The sequence below is a fragment of the Microtus ochrogaster genome, linkage group LG8 (genome assembly GCF_000317375.1).
Source record: "Microtus ochrogaster isolate Prairie Vole_2 linkage group LG8, MicOch1.0, whole genome shotgun sequence".
NCBI classification, from domain to species: domain Eukaryota; kingdom Metazoa; phylum Chordata; class Mammalia; order Rodentia; family Cricetidae; genus Microtus; species Microtus ochrogaster.
In genome coordinates, this window is record NC_022033.1 from 21164377 (window position 1) to 21180980 (window position 16604).

Genomic DNA, 16604 nt, shown 5'->3' on the forward strand with positions numbered 1-16604 from the left:
GGGATTAAAGGGGAAGTAAGAAATTTGAATCGACCTCATGGTCTAGTTAGAGAAAGCTTAGCTGGACATGGTGTGTACCTGTAATCCCAGTATCAGGATGCTGAGGCAGGAGAAATGCTGAGCTGGAGGCCATTGTAAAATGACTAATGTATATAGGAGAGAGGCAATGGTCTCTCTATGCAGGCTCTTTGAGTTCATGTTGTGAATCTCCTGCACGCAGGCTGTGAGATCTTGGGTACGTCACTTCCCTTCCTGGGTTGTCAGGTGTGATCTACAGGCACAAAGCCCCTCCTAGGGTTGTTGACAGGTAGATACATGAAAAGCTTTAGCTTAAAGTCTGGCTGCTATAGGTGAGGATGAGAACAGAGTCCAGGAAATGTCACTTGGACTCAGGGGACCTGAGCAAGATGTCACTCACTGGTCTGTGGTAATTCCTTGGATACTTTCACATCCTGTGGCCCCAGCTTTCCCACCTACAATGTTTATGGTCAGTAGAATTTCTAAGGTTCCCTGATCCTTAAAAAGTTCCCTCTGCACTTTGAGCCTCAGATGCTCCCCGGAAACCAAAGCTTCCTGGAAACTGAGGTGGTCTGGACAATCTAGTAGTCATAGGGGAAGGAGGAAAAAAAAAGGAAAAACGGTGTCTGGGCATGTAACTGACTGTAGTGCTGTGTACTTACCGTGCAGAAGACCTTAGCTTTGATCCCAGTGAGGAGATGGGTACCGAGAAGGAAATAAGCTTGTTTGTGTCAGCTTGTTTACACATTTAATCAGTTCCCTTTATTCTTACTGAGCAGTTATGACTGAAACATGAAACGTGGCACCAACCCTGAGTTCAAGGAGGATGTGTGAGCGTAGCAGCCTGGTGATAAAGAGATTTTTGTTTGCTGAGCCAGGGTCTCGGTGTGTAGACCACACTTACCTCAAACTTAGCATCCTCCTACCTCCAACTTCTAAGTGCTGGGATTACAGGCACATGACACTTTGCCCAGCTCTGCAGAAATTTTTAATACAGAGCATGTGTACAAGACATGCCTCAAATCCTTGCAGAGACAGTGCCAAGTTATCATATTATTGGCCACATAATTTTTTCACAGCAGGACACCCGCCATGCCTGGGACCATTTCCATTTTCCTCTTCCTGCACAATGTGTTAGAATAAACATTACCATTACCAGAAAGACTTAATAGTGTTCTTTTTATTTTTCGAGATGGAGTCTCACTGTGTTGCTCAGGCTGGTCTCAAACTCACAGGCTCAGGTGATCCTCCTGTCCCATGCACCACTTCATTTCATCTGCCTAAAACTTTTTGCTCCTGGAGTCTAACAACAAAGTGTCAGTGGGATGGGGTGTGGCTCAGTGATGAAGCACTTGCTTAGCATGGGTGGGGCCTTGAGTCCAACCCCAGCATGAACCCGCGTACACACACACACACACACACACACACACACACACACATAGGGAAGGAACAGAGAGGGACAAGAGAAGACGGGAAGATGAATAGGTGCTCATGGCTTTGTACAGACTGAGTCCTTTGCTCCCCTGTGGTGCTTTGAGACAGGGTCTTGCTTTGTAGCCCTTGCTGGCCTCGAGCTCATGATCTTCCTGTTTTGTAATTAGCATCTATATCCATAAACGAACCCCAGGAAGTTCCTTCTGTGTTCCCTTCTAGTCTCTATCTGGACTTACGAAAAAAGAGGTTTTAAAATACGTTTTACACGTATGTATTCATTTAGTGTGTGGATGCGCATGTGCACATTGTGCTGCACGTTCTACTGTACATGCACCATGCATGTCTAAGTCAGAGGACAGCTTGTAGGGGTCATTCTCTCCTCCCACCATGTGGGTCCCAGGAGTCAAACTCAGGTCCTGATGCTGGTCTGCAAGAGCTTTTATTTGCCAGGCCAAGAACGCCTCAGCTTTGTCTATTTAAGTTCTAAATGCTTTAAATTGGAGAATTTGGTTGACTTTTTTTTAATGGTCTTGTTCCATAGTCGTTGTAAGCCATAGTAAGTACAATTGTATCCTCAGACATCAGTACATGAAAATTATAAAGAAAGTTAAGGCCATTATGTAACCAACCATGTCGACAGCTGACGTGTTTCTGTTCTGTAATGACATACAAACACAACATCTGTAAATGTACAGCCGAGTGGATTTTTTGCATATGTAGACCCATTAAACACATTTTAAATTTCATTATTTATTTAAATTGCTTCTAAAATTTTTATATTAATTAAATTTATTCATTTATTTTACATCCCGATCAGTTTCCCCTTCCCCCTCTCCTTCCATTCCCTCCCTCCACCTCCCTTCCACCCCACCCCACCCCTAATCCACTTCTGTTTCTGTTCACAAAGGGACAGGCCTCCCATAGGTATCAGCAAAGCATGGCATATTAAGCTGTGGTAGAATTAAGCCCCTCCCCTTATATTAAGGCTGGGCAAGGCAACCCAGTATAAGGAATAGGTTCCCCAAAGCCAGCCAAAGCGTTAGGGACAGCCCCTGCTCCCACTACTAGGAGTCCACAAGTAGACCAAGCTACACAAGTGTCACACATATGTAGAGGGCCTAGACTGGTCCCATGCAGGCTCCCTGGTTTCTGTCCAGACCCTGTGAACTTCCATGAGCCCAGGTTCGTTGTTTATGTGGTTTCCTTGTGATGTCCTTGACCCCCTCTACACCCGGCTTGCACAACCCTTTTCTCTCTTTTCAGCAGGATTTCCTGAGCTCAACCCAATGCTTGGCTGTAGGTCTCTGTATCTGTTTCCATCAGTTGCTGGATGAAGGAAGGCTCTCTGATGACAATCAGGGTAGCCACCAACCTATGAATATAGCAGAATATCGTTAAGCATCGTTATGTTGACTTCTTTTCCCTCTGTGTATGGAAAGATCTCCCATGCTCCTGAATGGGTAGGATTAACTTAGTAAAATGTCCATCTTACCAGAAGCAATCTACAGATTCAATGCAATCCCTATCAGAATTCCAACACAATTCTTTACAGACCTTGAAAGAACTTCATATGAGAAACAATGGGTAGCCAAAACAATCCTGTACAATAAAAGAACTTCCAGGGGTATCACCGTCCCTGATTTCAAGCTCTACTACAGAGCTATAGTAATAAAAACAGGCAGGCAAATCAACGAAATCGAAGACCCAGACGTAGATCCACACGCCTATGGACACCTGACTTTTGACAAAGAAGCTTCTAAATTTTTAATTATAAACAATGAAGTGGCATGTGGTGGTGTGCACCTGTAGCCCCAGCTTCTTGGGAGACTAGAGCAGGAGGGTGCCTGGAGCCCAGGAGTTTGAGACAGCCTGTGAAAAATAGTGAGGCTGAGTCAAAAATAAGTGAATCAATCAAAGAGACTATGAACAACTTTGTGAGTCAAACTTAGTTTCCACAGTACATTTTCCCTGAAAATTTGCAAGTGAGAAATGTTAAAAATTATAGCGTGGAGGGTTTGACGCATACGGCTTCATTGAACTGTCTCGATGACCCTCTTGAGGCAAGGACCGTGTCGTGCCTGATAGAGGACACCGGGTCCGTCTACTACTGTTTCCCTGCTACTGCCGTTCTTTGACCACAGCCTGTGTCCTCTCCCCACTCCTGGTCTGGCCCTCACCCCACTGCAGATCAAGGAGCTTCAGCTGGTTCTGGCCGAGGCTCACGACAGCCTCCGGGGCTTGCAAGAGCAGCTGTCCCAGGAGCGGCAGCTCCGGAAAGAGGAGGCTGACAGCTTCAACCAGAAAGTAGTCCAGGTGGGTTTGTACCACATTTTATTTTCACCCGTACAACTTCTCCCAGGACTGAAGATACAGAGGTCGTGGTGAAGCTCTGTGGCCAACCACTTGCCCAGAATGTGGGAGTCTCTGGGCTCTGTCCCCAGCATAGAAAGAAATCCCTGGGTATGATGGGCTGCTATTGGTAGAAGCCCTGGCAGGGACAAGTAGGCGCTTGCCATTACTGTTTCCCTCTGCCCGTGATCTGGATCTAGAATCAGCTGGGGCTTCCCGTGTTCCCTCCTGTCCTGACAGCTGAAAGAAGACCAGCAGAGAGCGTTGCTGAGGCGGGAGTTCGAGCTGCAGAGTCTGAGCCTCCAAAGGAGGCTGGAGCAGAAATTCTGGAGCCAGGAGAAGAACATACTGGTGCAGGAATCCCAGCAGTTCAAGCACAACTTCCTGCTGCTCTTCATGAAGCTCAGGTGGTTCCTGAAGCGCTGGCGGCAGGGCAAGGTTCTGCCCCACGAGGAGGATGACTTCCTGGAGGTATGGCTGAGCTCAGCCCCATCCCTGAGCGGGAACAAGGAGGCATGGGATGTGAGTTCTGCCTCTCTGTCTGAACAGTGCCAGGGTAGAGGGAGGGTCACAGTTACGATGTGGGAAGTCAGTGATGGGCTTTTGCTCATCTTGAGATGGGCTTTCACTCATCTTGAGACGCTTGTCCTTCTGCATGGCTGTACCATCCCCTTTCTGTCTGCACTGCCTGCTTGACAGTTTCCCTATGCTCTGAAGGCTGAGCCCATTGAATGTGGTTTCTCAAACCAGGTGAACAGCATGAAGGAACTGTATCTGCTGATGGAAGAAGAAGAGATGAACGCCCAGCACTCGGATAACAAGGCCTGCACAGGGGACAGCTGGACCCAGAACACGGTGTGTTCAGCCCCTTCTGGTCCTGCTTATGTGCACCTCATCCGTTAGCAATCACTTCCTGCTGTGTTCTCACACAGCCCTGATGGGACACAGGATCTGCAGATGGTTATTGACTGGGAACCGGCCCACCAGTTGCTCAGGGCTAGGGGAACGTGAATCATCCCAGGGTAGTGACAGAAGGCCAGATAAACTTGAAGTCACAGGAAGGAGAGCAGTTAGTTTGTTGTACAGAGAAGAATTTCACAGAGAAGCGTCATGTGGGTGAATAGCCTTGTCGAGTTCAGAAAGGATGACAGGCCATATCAAAGCAAGAGGACTGTGGGTACAGAGGTGTGGGACAGTGTTCTGGAGGGTCTGTGACCAGTGTGACCCTGGGAGAGGGGAAGGCTACCAACCAGGCCAGGGTTACACGAAGAGAGACCCCTGTGGTCTAGACTTAAGGAAGAACTGTCAAATCACTCCACAGGTCAGAGGAGCCATGGAGTCAGCCTCCCAGGGTTCTTCAGTGAGCTGGGGTATGGGTGAGCAGTGTGTGAGGAACCAGGAAAAGGGGGTACTGTTTGAGAGGTTAGAGACCTGCAGCCTGGGGCCTGCAAAGCCTGGGGAAGGTTGTTCCTCTGCATCTGAGCAGAACAGCTGCTCCTGGAACAATTCATAGCTGCTCAGCTCGGCTGTCCCAAGACTGAGACCGAGAGGGCCCTAGCTGGACTGCCAGCTGAGTCAGCGGTAGCAGGGCTGCCCTCCCTGCCTTCACATAGTTCTTGACCAGGCCTTGCTCTGTCTGTAGCCTAACGAGTACATCAAGACCCTGGCTGACATGAAGGTCACACTGAAGGAGCTGTGCTGGCTGCTCCGGGACGAGCGTCGGGGTCTGACTGAACTTCAGCAGCAGTTCGCCAAGGCCAAGGCCACGTGGGAGACGGAACGGGCAGAGCTCAAGGGCCATGCCTCGCAGGTGAGCCGCCTCGCTTCTTGGGCACATCTTCTTCCTTGTTCCCAGCCCAGATATAGACCATCAGATGGGGGAGGCAGGTACTAAGCAGTGCTCTTGGATACACAGGACTCCTTAGACTTCAGCTGTGACCCAGAGAGATTGACAGGATCCTAGGCTGCACTGTGGGCTTGCAGCATGCTTCCATACCTGCCTGCATGCCACATCCAGCATGGCTCCGGGATGGACCTGACTAGGATGTAAGGGAATGAAGAAAAGACAGATGGACACAAGGATACACAGAGAGCTAGGGCTGGGTGATCTGGGCTCTCTGCTGGAGAAATCACACTGCTCTGGAAGCTTAGCCTATTTGTTTTGTAGATGAATAGAGCGGAGAGACAGAGGTAGGGTTATTAATACAGATAAATGAGGAGGTATGGCCAGGCGGTGGTGGCGAACGCTTTTAATCCCAGCCCTCGGGAGGCAGAGGCAGAGGCAGGTGGATATCTGAGTTTGAGGCCAGCCTGGTCTACAAAGTGAGTCCTAGGACATCCAGGGCTTTACAAAGAAACACTGTCTTGAATACCAAGAAGAAAAAAAATGTTGATAAATAGCGTGGTTATCAATAGCTAGAGGCTCTGCCTATTGTAGCCAGATGTGGAATGCTTACAGAGGCTTAAAGGCATGAGATGCAAGGTCTGGCTTGTATGCAGAAGGGGTCCACAGCTCTATTAGAAGGAGGATCAGCGTGGAGTCTCCAAAGCCTCCCTGGTATGGTGGGGAGCCATTGTCCCCTGCCACTGCTCAGCTGATGCGTCTTCCTGCAGATGGAGCTGAAGGCTGGGAAGGGCGCCAGCGAGAGGCCCGGGCCTGACTGGAAGGCTGCACTGCAGAGGGAGCGCGAAGAGCAGCAGCACCTCCTGGCCGAGTCCTACAGCGCCGTCATGGAGCTGACGCGGCAGCTGCAGATGAGCGAGCGCCACTGGAGCCAGGAGAAGCTGCAGTTGGTGGAGCGGCTGCAGGGCGAGAAGCAGCAGGTGGAGCAGCAGGTGAAGGAGCTGCAGAACCGCCTCAGTCAGGTGAGGCTGGATCCAGGCGCTCAGGCAGCAGAAGCATTCAGAGAGAGGCTAGAGCCAAGCCATTGCCTTTGCCCCCGTCTTTCAGGGCCCCCTCTGCTCACTCCGCTTTTACACATGCTAGCCTCACGTAAGGCCACTGTGTCCTGCTCATTTTACAGCTTAACAATTGCAATAAGAACATTGTTTTCCCCACAAGTTCACATTGGCCAGGCGTCAAGTCATGATAAGCCCATTATATTAGGGCCTATCAAAACCAGGACCCAAAAGGGAAGAGCCAAGAGCGCTTCCCATAGGAAAACTGCAGTCTCTGACCAAGAGAGGGAAACCAAGAGCTAGAACATCACAAAATACACACTCTGTCTGGCTTCCTCCGTTTTTGCTATGTAGGTCTACGCCTGTGGAGAGTTTTCTGCTTGTTTGTTTGTTTGGTTATTTGTTTGGTTTGGTTTGAGTCATCATGTTCCTGCGTGCACACTCGCTTCTCCCATTGAGAGCCTCATTCAGTTTTAACTGCTGCCTGACTCCACCATTCATTATTCCGCAAAAAGATCTAGGTCCCATGTTTTCATTGGGGAGCTGGCGAGGTCTCTCAGTTGGTAGAGCACCTGCCTAGCATGCATGAAACCCTGGGTCAGATTCCCAGCATCACAGGAACCAAGCGTGGCAGCTCGTGCCTATAACCCTTTGAGAGGTAAAGGCAGGAGAATTAGAGGTTCATGGTCATCATCCTCAGCTACCTAGTGAGTTTGGAGCCAGCCTGGTTTACAAGGAACCCTATCTCAAAAAACAAACAGGCAGAAAGTAGCCCTCTAGTGTGATATGTACATGTACATGTATACACAGTATTATACGTGTACATGTATATACAGTATTACATGTGTACACATATGCACAGTATCACACTTGTACACGCGTGCACGGTATCACACGTGTACGTGTATGCACAGTATTACAATACTGCATTCAAAGGGCACTCACGTGTATAGCGGGTCAAAAGGTGGCTGGCCTCAAGGGTTTTCCCATTGTCATCTCGTGTAGTGCTTGTCCCGTGTCCACCCCCACCCCCACCATAGCCAAAGCAGCATGCAGACCTGCTTTGGTTTTTCCTCGCCAGCTTCCTTGACTCCCCTGTCTTTGGACTCACCTGACCAGGACGAGCATCTCCTGGGAGTTACCTTCTTTGTTTGTCTTCTCAGAATGCAGTCTCCAACCCCCCAACCCTGGAAGGTCACTTTGCAGATTAGCAAAATGACCCAAAATGTCCCGCTTAACTGTACAAAAACATGGCAAGAACCTCACATCTGGCAGATTTTTTTAAATATTTATTTTTGTTTCATGTGAATGAGAGGTTTGCTTGCATGTGTATATATGTGCCACATCCATGCCTGATGCCCTCAGGCCAGAAGAGGGTGTTGGGATTCTTGGAACTGGAGTTACAGATGGTTTTGAGTTGCCATGTGGGTGCTGGGAACCGAGCCTGAGTCCTCTGGAAAAGCAGCAAGTGCTTTTAATGGCTGAGCCGTCTCTCCAGCCCCAACATCGGGCATGAGCTGACCTCTTGCCAGGGACTGGGTTTTCTCCAGGGTCGCACTCCTAAGGGTCCCGTTTCCTTGGTGTCTGTGTGGCAGATTCAGGCTGGTCCACCCACAAATGAAAGCACGCTCCCTGTGGTGTGTGGAACGCTGGGCAGAGCGCCCTTCGCCTCATCCGGCCACTTCCGCCTGTGGAACGATCCCTTCTTGTCACATTATTTCCTAATGGTTTGGAATCATTAAGCCAAATCCATGCCACGTGTAGTGGGGTATCAGCAGATACACAGCTGGGACCTCCTGGCTCATAGGCACTGAGTGAGTCCTGCACCTCGTTTCCCAGCAGGGACCTTGTGTGGAATTTTCTGACTTCCTAGTTCTGATCTCCTGCTTCCCTCAGTCAAACCAGGACACCCAAAGTTGCATCATCTTTCTCGTATTTTCTTCTCCTTTCCTCCCTTCCTACTTTTCTTCCTTTTTTGCTTTACTTGTTTGAGACTGAGAGTCTGTGTTCCTTACTTAGTAGTTTTCCCAGACCAGCCTGGAATGCTCGGTTCTCCTTCTTCAGCCTCTCCAGAGCTAGGATCACCGGCATCAGTGCTCACATCCATATTAGCTGCGCTCCCAGTGAAACCAGTCTAGTCAAACAGCCTGCAAAGCAGCAGGAAGGTATCTTAGTCAGTGTTCTATTGCTGTGAAGAGACACCGTTATCACTGCACCTCCTGTAAAGGAAAACATTTAATTGCGGCTGGCTCGTAGATTCAGTCCGTTATCATCATGGTGGGAAGCATGGTGGCTCACAGGTAGACATGGTGCTGGAGAAGTAGCTGAGAGTTCTATATACTGATCCAAAGGCAACAGGAAGAGAGAATGACAGTGGGCTTGGCTTGAGCATTTGAAACCTCAAAACCCATCCCCAGTGACACACTTCCTCTAATATGGCCACATCTACTCAAACAAGGCCACACCTTCTAATAGTGCCACTCCCAATGAGCCTCTGGGGGCATTTTCATTCAGACGACAAAGGGGCTCCTGATCAGAAGGCCTAGCCTAGTAAAGTCACCCTCTGATCTCCCAGCTTTGTCTGCACAAGGAAGATGGCTGTTTGACCTTCTCATCCCTCAGGGCAACCATGGGAATAAAAGAGCTAGTTACCGGAGTGGCACAGTGTTCCTTGGCCCCCTGCCTGGGCCTTGGTTTAGCATCTTCATCTAAATTTCTGTTTCTGTTCATTTGTGTTGAGGTGACTTTGGTACCCTACCCACCCCCATTTTATTTGGGTTCCGAAGCAAAGTTTGAGTCATAGGTTCAAGTGCAAATAGGTGACCAGCCATCCTGGCTTTGCTTAGGACTCCCACTTTACCCTTGGAACAGTCCTAGGCAGAACCTTCTTGCTTTTTCAGAACTACAAGGTTTGGGGGACATAAACCTTACTAACACTGGGAAAGCCTTGGGGAAATTGGGGTGAGTCACCCCTTGTGGGAGTCAGTTGTAAAGCCAAGGAGGAATGAATTCCAGCTAAGTGATGGTGCAGTGCTTGGAATCCCAGCTGCTAGTGCAGCTGCACACATCTGGGCCAGTCCCTTCCTTTTGTCTTTATCTTCTCACCTGTGATGTGGAAGTAATCACAGTCACGCCTGCTCCTGTGGTCACTTTGAGGACTAAATGAACTGATGGACACATGCACATGGACACTCTGGAAGCTATGGTGCTCCCAGGGTCGCCTCAGGCCTCAGCAGGAAGTAGTGGGTTGTTACTGACGACTGGCCCTTGATGGCAGGTGGCAGCATGGTCCCTTACGTGCAATAGCGATTGCTTTTCTGCCTAGCTGTTCTAGGAACTCTACCATAGGCTAAGTAGCAACTGTTAACTCTGCTAGCCATGTCAGGAAGATGCCTGCCAGTAGCTGCGTGTTATTTACTGTTTTCCAAATCCACCTGTGGGGGCTCAGATCTGCTACGTACTGAGAAGCTAATGCCAGGCCATGGTGTGGATTATGAGGGCTATAGAGTTGAACCTGCCAAGTCGCCCTGCTCCGAGTAGCCCTGTCCACCCACCCACCCACACTCTTTCCCGTTCTCAGCTGCAGAAGGCTGCCGAACCCTGGGTCCTGAAGCACTCAGACCTGGAGAAGCAAGACAACGGCTGGAAAGAGGTGAGGACATCCCCGCTACCCGTCTTTTATTGGCTCCCGACAATGCTAAGGAATTTCTTGTTTACGGGAAAGGTGACGGAATGAATGTTAGCGCTGTCCCCAAAGCCATACCTTCCTCACACCCATGACGCCTGTCCATGGATTGGGGCTTGGAAGGGTCCTCTGCTGGGAATGTCTGACTGTGCCTGGGGGAAGCCCCAAGCCACTGCAGTTGTACTTCAGCAGAAAGCAGGCTGGGTGGTCTTAGGTGAGACACTCTCCATCTCTGAGCCCAAGCTGTCTCATCGCCCTGGCCTAGTCCTGAGTGGGGTCAGTAGGGTCACACTGGAGGAGTTTGCACATAGGTTCAGGGGCGTTGTCCATAGAACACAGAGCTGAGTAACAAAGGCTATATACAGGCCTTCGCATCGCCCCTCCCGCCTCATGAAGGCATACTACTCAGGAAATGGGGCTACAGAAGGCAAACGCCTATTCTGGGGAACTGAGACACAGGATTTGTGGGGCTCACAGGGCTAGTGACACAGTTCTGAGAACTCGTGGACCCTGAGGACCTGGTGTGGGAAAATCTCATACCATCATAATGATGCCATTACCATCAACCATATAGCGCCGTCATGGAATAAGATCTGAGTCTCCAACAGCCCCTCTTTCCCTGGACCCACTTTGTCCACCGGGAACCTGAGCCTGGGCCACATTGCTGCTGGAGGGGAGTGAGGTGCATTGGTCTAGACACTGGCCAGCGGGCCTTTTCAACTGCAGCTGAGCACATCTTACTTGGAAGAGGGAACCCGCATGCGAGGCCTGGTCAGCTCCCACACTGGTCTACTCTTTCCTTTCTTTCACACGCTGGTCACGAGAACTGACTCTTCTTGTCTCTCCCTTTGACAGACACGAAGTGAGAAGGCCCACGACAAGGAGGGTGTTTCTGAAGCTGAGCTTGGGGGAACCGCCTTAAAGAGGTGCTGGCCCCTCACCTTGCCCCCGTCTTCCCCCATAGACCCTTGGGTTTGACTCTTTTCGCTCCCCTGCCCCGTGTGTCTGTCCTCTTCTGTCCCCGTGAGAGTTGGGAGAGCCACCAGATGGTTTTCTCTCTGGGACCCTGGTCACTCGGGTATGGGAAAGCTTGGGGCCATGAGGATTTCAGTGTGCAGTTTAATGTTGATTCTGGGTACAGAAAGCCAGGGCCTCAGCTGCACTTGCTGGAAAAAAAAAAGCCCTTTGGCTCCTTTGGGGATTATCTTTTCCTCCTTGGAGTTTGAGTCACGGTAGATATCCATTCCTGGGGTTGTTGGACAGGGTCCATTGAACCCAGGCCCATGCTGCGACCAAGGGGACGTCCAAGGATAGTGTCTCCACCACTAAAACCCTCCATGAAAGAAATGATGGGAAATATAGAACATTCTAGAATGAGGAGGCCACTGGGGCCAGAGAAGGTCAGGCTCCAATTCTAGCTCTGCCATTTCTAGCACCGGGGCCTTGGGTACCTCCCTCTCTATAGCGGGATAGTTGGAGATGCCCCCCCCATAGTGGGATAATTGGAGACGCCCCCCTCTCTGCAGTGGGATAGTTGGAGATGCCCCCCATAGTGGGATAATTGGAGATGCCCCTTCTCTCTATAGTGGGATAGTTGGAGATGCCCCCCTCTTTCTATAGTGGGATAGTTGGAGATGCCCCCCCTCTATAGTGGGATAGTTGGAGATGCCCACCCCCTCTGCAGTGGGATAGTTGGAGACACTCCCCCCCTCACTGGGATAGTTGGAGACACTCCCAGAGCTCCCTAATGACCAGTCATGTGCAGGAGAGGACTCCTTGGAAGCAAACCCTACCTGGATGTAAGACAGGGAATGAAGACACTGGGTCAAAGAAATTTCAGATGATTGGCAGGGGATCTGGGGTACTGCCAGGTTAGTCAGTGGGCAGCTGGAACTCAAAATTACTGAGGAGCCTGGGAGCCAGCAGAGGCCAAACCAGTCAGAGTGACCTCAACTGAAGTATGAGGAGGCCAGGAACTTACTGCAGATCCCACCCATTGTATGCTATGTTCAGGGGGATTGAAACTGCTGTTTCTGGCTTCCTCTATCAAGAGGCTAAGTGTGGTCCTAGTGTTCGTGCCTCTTGAGTACGTAGGTAGGTGTATAAAGGATTTGAGGAGGTGCCAGCAAGGTTGTCTGTCAGAGAGAGGCAGCACAGGCTTGGTCTCCACATGCATATCCAGGAAAGTAGACTAGCACGCTTGATATGTTATTTTCCATTGATCCCATTTTCTTCCTCTACTCTTCCCAGGACCAAATCAGTTTCCTCCATGTCTGAGTTTGAAAGTTTGCTCGACTGTTCCCCCTACCTTGCTAGTGGGGATGCCCGGAGCAAGAAGCTGCCCAACAGCTCTGCTTTTGCCTTTGTGAATACCGAATCGGTGGAGCCTGAGAAAGATGCCAAGGAAAACTCTGGGCTTTCCACCCGGGACTGCAGCCGTGTGGGTACCCTGGCCTGCCAGGAGCCTGCAGGGAGGCAGATGCAGCGCAGCTACACTGCTCCAGACAAGACGGGCATACGAGTCTACTATAGTCCCCCAGTGGCCCGGCGCCTGGGCGTCCCTGTGGTCCATGACAAGGAGGGCAAGATCCTCATTGAACCAGGCTTCCTCTTTACTACAGCCAAGCCCAAGGAGTCAGCCGAGGCAGATGGACTGGCCGAGAGTTCCTATAGCCGGTGGCTTTGCAACTTCTCCCGGCAGCGCCTGGATGGAGGCTCTGGGGGCAACACCTCGGCTTCTGGACCTGCTTTTCCGGCAGCCCTGCATGACTTTGAGATCTCGGGCAACATGAGCGACGACATGAAGGAGATCACCAACTGTGTGCGGCAGGCCATGCGCTCTGGCTCGCTGGAGAGGAAGGTAAAGAGCACGTCCAGCCAGACGGTGGGCCTGGCCAGTGTGGGCACACAGACCATTCGGACGGTCAGTGTGGGCCTGCAGACTGACCCGCCCCGCAGCAGCCTCCATAGCAAGAGCTGGTCACCCCGCAGCTCCTCTCTCATGTCAGTACGCAGCAAACAGATCTCCTCCTCCCTGGACAAGGTCCACTCGCGCATTGAGCGGCCATGCTGCTCGCCCAAGTATGGCTCCCCTAAGCTCCAGAGGCGGTCAGTGTCCAAGCTGGACAGCACCAAGGACCGCAGCCTGTGGAACCTGCATCAAGGCAAGCAGAATGGCTCTGCCTGGGCCCGCTCCACAACCACGCGGGATAGCCCGGTGCTGAGGAACATCAACGATGGGCTGTCTAGCCTTTTTAGCGTGGTGGAGCACTCAGGGAGCACGGAGTCTGTCTGGAAACTGGGCATGTCTGAGGCCCGAACCAAGCCCGAACCTCCCAAGTATGGCATTGTACAGGAGTTCTTCCGGAACGTGTGTGGACGGGCCCCAAGCCCCACGACTGCAGCAGGAGATGAGAGTTCCAAGAAACCAGAACCTCTTTCCCCTGCCAGCTACCATCAACCTGAGGGTGTAGCCAGGATCCTGAATAAGAAGGCAACCAAGGCAGGTGGTAGTGAAGAGGTCAGACCCACCATGCTTTCCCAGGTGGGGAAGGATGGTGCCCTTCGGGATGGAGATGGAGCCTTAATTCTTCCCAGTGAGGTATGGATGGGCTTAACCTTCTATCAGGATGGGGGAATTAGCCTAGAAAGTTCACGTGCTTGTTTTGTTTTGTGCTGTATTATGCTTTTTTATTCTTTAAAGTCACACTGTCCTGTAGCCCCGGTTGGCCTTGAACTTTCTGTGTGGCTGAGGGTGACCTTAAACTCCTGATCCCCTTCGCGTTTACCTCCAGTGTGCTGGGATTATAGGTTTGTGCATGACACCTGGTTTATATGATCTGGGATGGGCATAAACATACCTGACGTGAATAACACAGGTCTAGTGACAAGAGATGGGTGGACATGCATAACCATTTGCTTTGCCACCGTGCTGCAGAGATCTGCAGCACACCTCCAGAGGAGACGTGCCTACGGAGTGGCTTGTTGGCCTTCTAAGTTGTTAGCATTCTGTGTGTGCCTTGGTAGCTTGAGATTGCTGTAACAAGAGGATAAATGACAGGAAAAAAGCTTCGAAAAGCTCCAGATCAGAGCTTTATCCACCCCTATTCTTAGAAGGCTGGTTCTACCCCCTTCACCAGCTGCCCCGTCCCCACTCCAACAAGGCTTCATGTCTAAGTCTTCTGAGAATGTCTTGCTGCATGCCCCACTCCTGATACCAATTTTGTTGTGTTACGGATTGTTTGAAATTTAGTAAAGGAATGTGTCTACATTTGTGTTGGAGATTGGAAGGAGTGGCTTCTGCAGGATCACAGAGTCTCAGGGACCCCTGAAGTGGGTCTGGTGAATTCCGCAGCATTTCCCTCTTCTCTTGCTTGAGCTCTGATTTCTTCTGTTGCTCCTCTCTTTCTTTCTGTTTCTTTTTAAATATTTTGTTCTTATTGTTTGCCATTGATGTTTGGCCTGCATGTATGCCTGTGTAAAAGTGTCAGATCCCCTGGAGCTAGAGTTACAGACAGTTGTTAACTGCCATATGGGTGCTGGGAATTGAACCCAGGTCCTCTGGAAGAGCAGCCAGTGAGCTTAACCAGCCATCTCTCCAGTCTCCTGGGGCTTTTTTCTTTTAAGATTTATTTATTTTATATTTATATGTCTTTATTTGAGTCCACTTGAGTCCTTTTGCATCATGTGTGTGAAGGTGCCTACAGAGGCCGGACACCGTCAGGGCCCCTGAAACGAGTTACAGGCACCTGTGAGTGCCTGATGTGGGTTCTGGGAACCAAACCCTGGTCCTATGCATGAACAGCAAGTGCTCTTAACTGCTAAGCCATCTCTCCAGCTCTCTCCCTCCTTCTTGTTCTCACTCACTCCCCCCGCATGCCTAAGGATCAGGTAGATCATTGCTGCTCTGGTTCTCTATCTTCCAATCCAAGCACCTAAGAGACGTTGACTCAAATCCCTCTGGCCCAGTTCTGTAGTTTCAGGAGAAAGCAATTGATTGGCTTAACCTGGATGAAATGTACCCCCGTGGTTGGTTCGGCTGTAGATGGGGCGGTCCCTCGGTGTACTCAGGGCTGGAGGAGGCCATAGATGGGATTGTGCCTGACTCAGCAGGGTCCATTTCTCCATTTCTGTGTTTAGGTGGTTTCCAGTTTCACCCCGTGATAAAGAATGCTGTATTGAATGTCTTGTTTCTTTAAGTTTGAGCTTCGGAAATAGGATAAAAGAATATTTAAAAATTCTTTTAATTCAAATAAGGCATTTGATGTATCACCAAATAGTCTTCTAGAAGAAGTTGTCTAGATTAGGGTCTAGCTCAGTTGTACAACCTAAGTCAGTAATGTGTGAGGCCTGGGTTTAGTCCTAGTATATTCAAGAGAGGAAAGGGAGGGGGGAGAATAAGGAGGAATATGTGAATGAATGAATGAATGAATGAATGAATGAATGAATGAGAGCCTCATTTCTAAGGGCCTAGCATAGGGTCTGGTCAACGATTTAGATCTGGTCTGAGTCTCAAGGCCTGAGGACGAGGACAGTTAATACTTTAACTGGTTCTGAAGGTCAGCAGCCTCATGGCCAGGAAGTGCCCTTGTTTCAGTTTAAGTCCAAAGGCAGGAAAAGGGACCAGCAAAAAGTGCTTGCCCCCAAGCACGCTGATCTAGGTTTGATACCTAAAGCTCACAAGGTAGAATAAGAAAAGTGACTACCACTGCACAGATGCATATACGTATAGCCCACAATACAAAATAAATGAGTAAATGTTTTTAAAATTAATAAAAGTGGAAGCAGGAAAAAAAATCCGGTGTCCCCAGTCTATAGGTGTCAACCATGAAGAGTTCGCTTACTCTGGGGAGAGGCAGCCCTTTTGTGCTATTCTTACATAAATGCCCAGAATAATGTTGGACGTGGTGTCTAAGGGCTCTGTGGCTTAGTCATGTTGATATAAAATGAGCCATCACAAACCAAAAGTGGTGGCTGGCACACACTTTTAATCCCAGCATTTTGGAGACAGAGACAGGAGGGTCTCTATCAGTTCGAGACCAGCCTGATCTACGTGGCAGGTTCCAGACCAGTCAGGCCTACATAGTGAGACTTCGTCTCAAAAAGCAAAACAACAGCAACATCATGTCCATAAAACCAACACAGTAAGAAAACAGTGTGAGCCGGGCGATGGTGGCGCACGCCTTTAATCCCAGCACTCGGGAGGCAGAGGCAGGTGGAT

At 50.1% G+C, this 16604-nt stretch overlaps 1 protein-coding gene across 1 annotated transcript in view; it reads left to right on the plus strand.

Moving 5' to 3' along the window:
• The window catches only part of Soga1 (suppressor of glucose, autophagy associated 1), a 64431-nt gene that overhangs the window by 40932 nt on the left and 6895 nt on the right, over nucleotides 1-16604 (plus strand). The window contains exons 7-14 of the mRNA XM_005363031.3: nucleotides 3640-3765; nucleotides 4042-4272; nucleotides 4552-4656; nucleotides 5444-5611; nucleotides 6415-6666; nucleotides 10280-10351; nucleotides 11240-11310; nucleotides 12635-13985. Coding sequence (XP_005363088.2) covers nucleotides 3640-3765; nucleotides 4042-4272; nucleotides 4552-4656; nucleotides 5444-5611; nucleotides 6415-6666; nucleotides 10280-10351; nucleotides 11240-11310; nucleotides 12635-13985 — 2376 coding nt within the window. The remainder of the gene's footprint in view (nucleotides 1-3639; nucleotides 3766-4041; nucleotides 4273-4551; nucleotides 4657-5443; nucleotides 5612-6414; nucleotides 6667-10279; nucleotides 10352-11239; nucleotides 11311-12634; nucleotides 13986-16604) is intronic.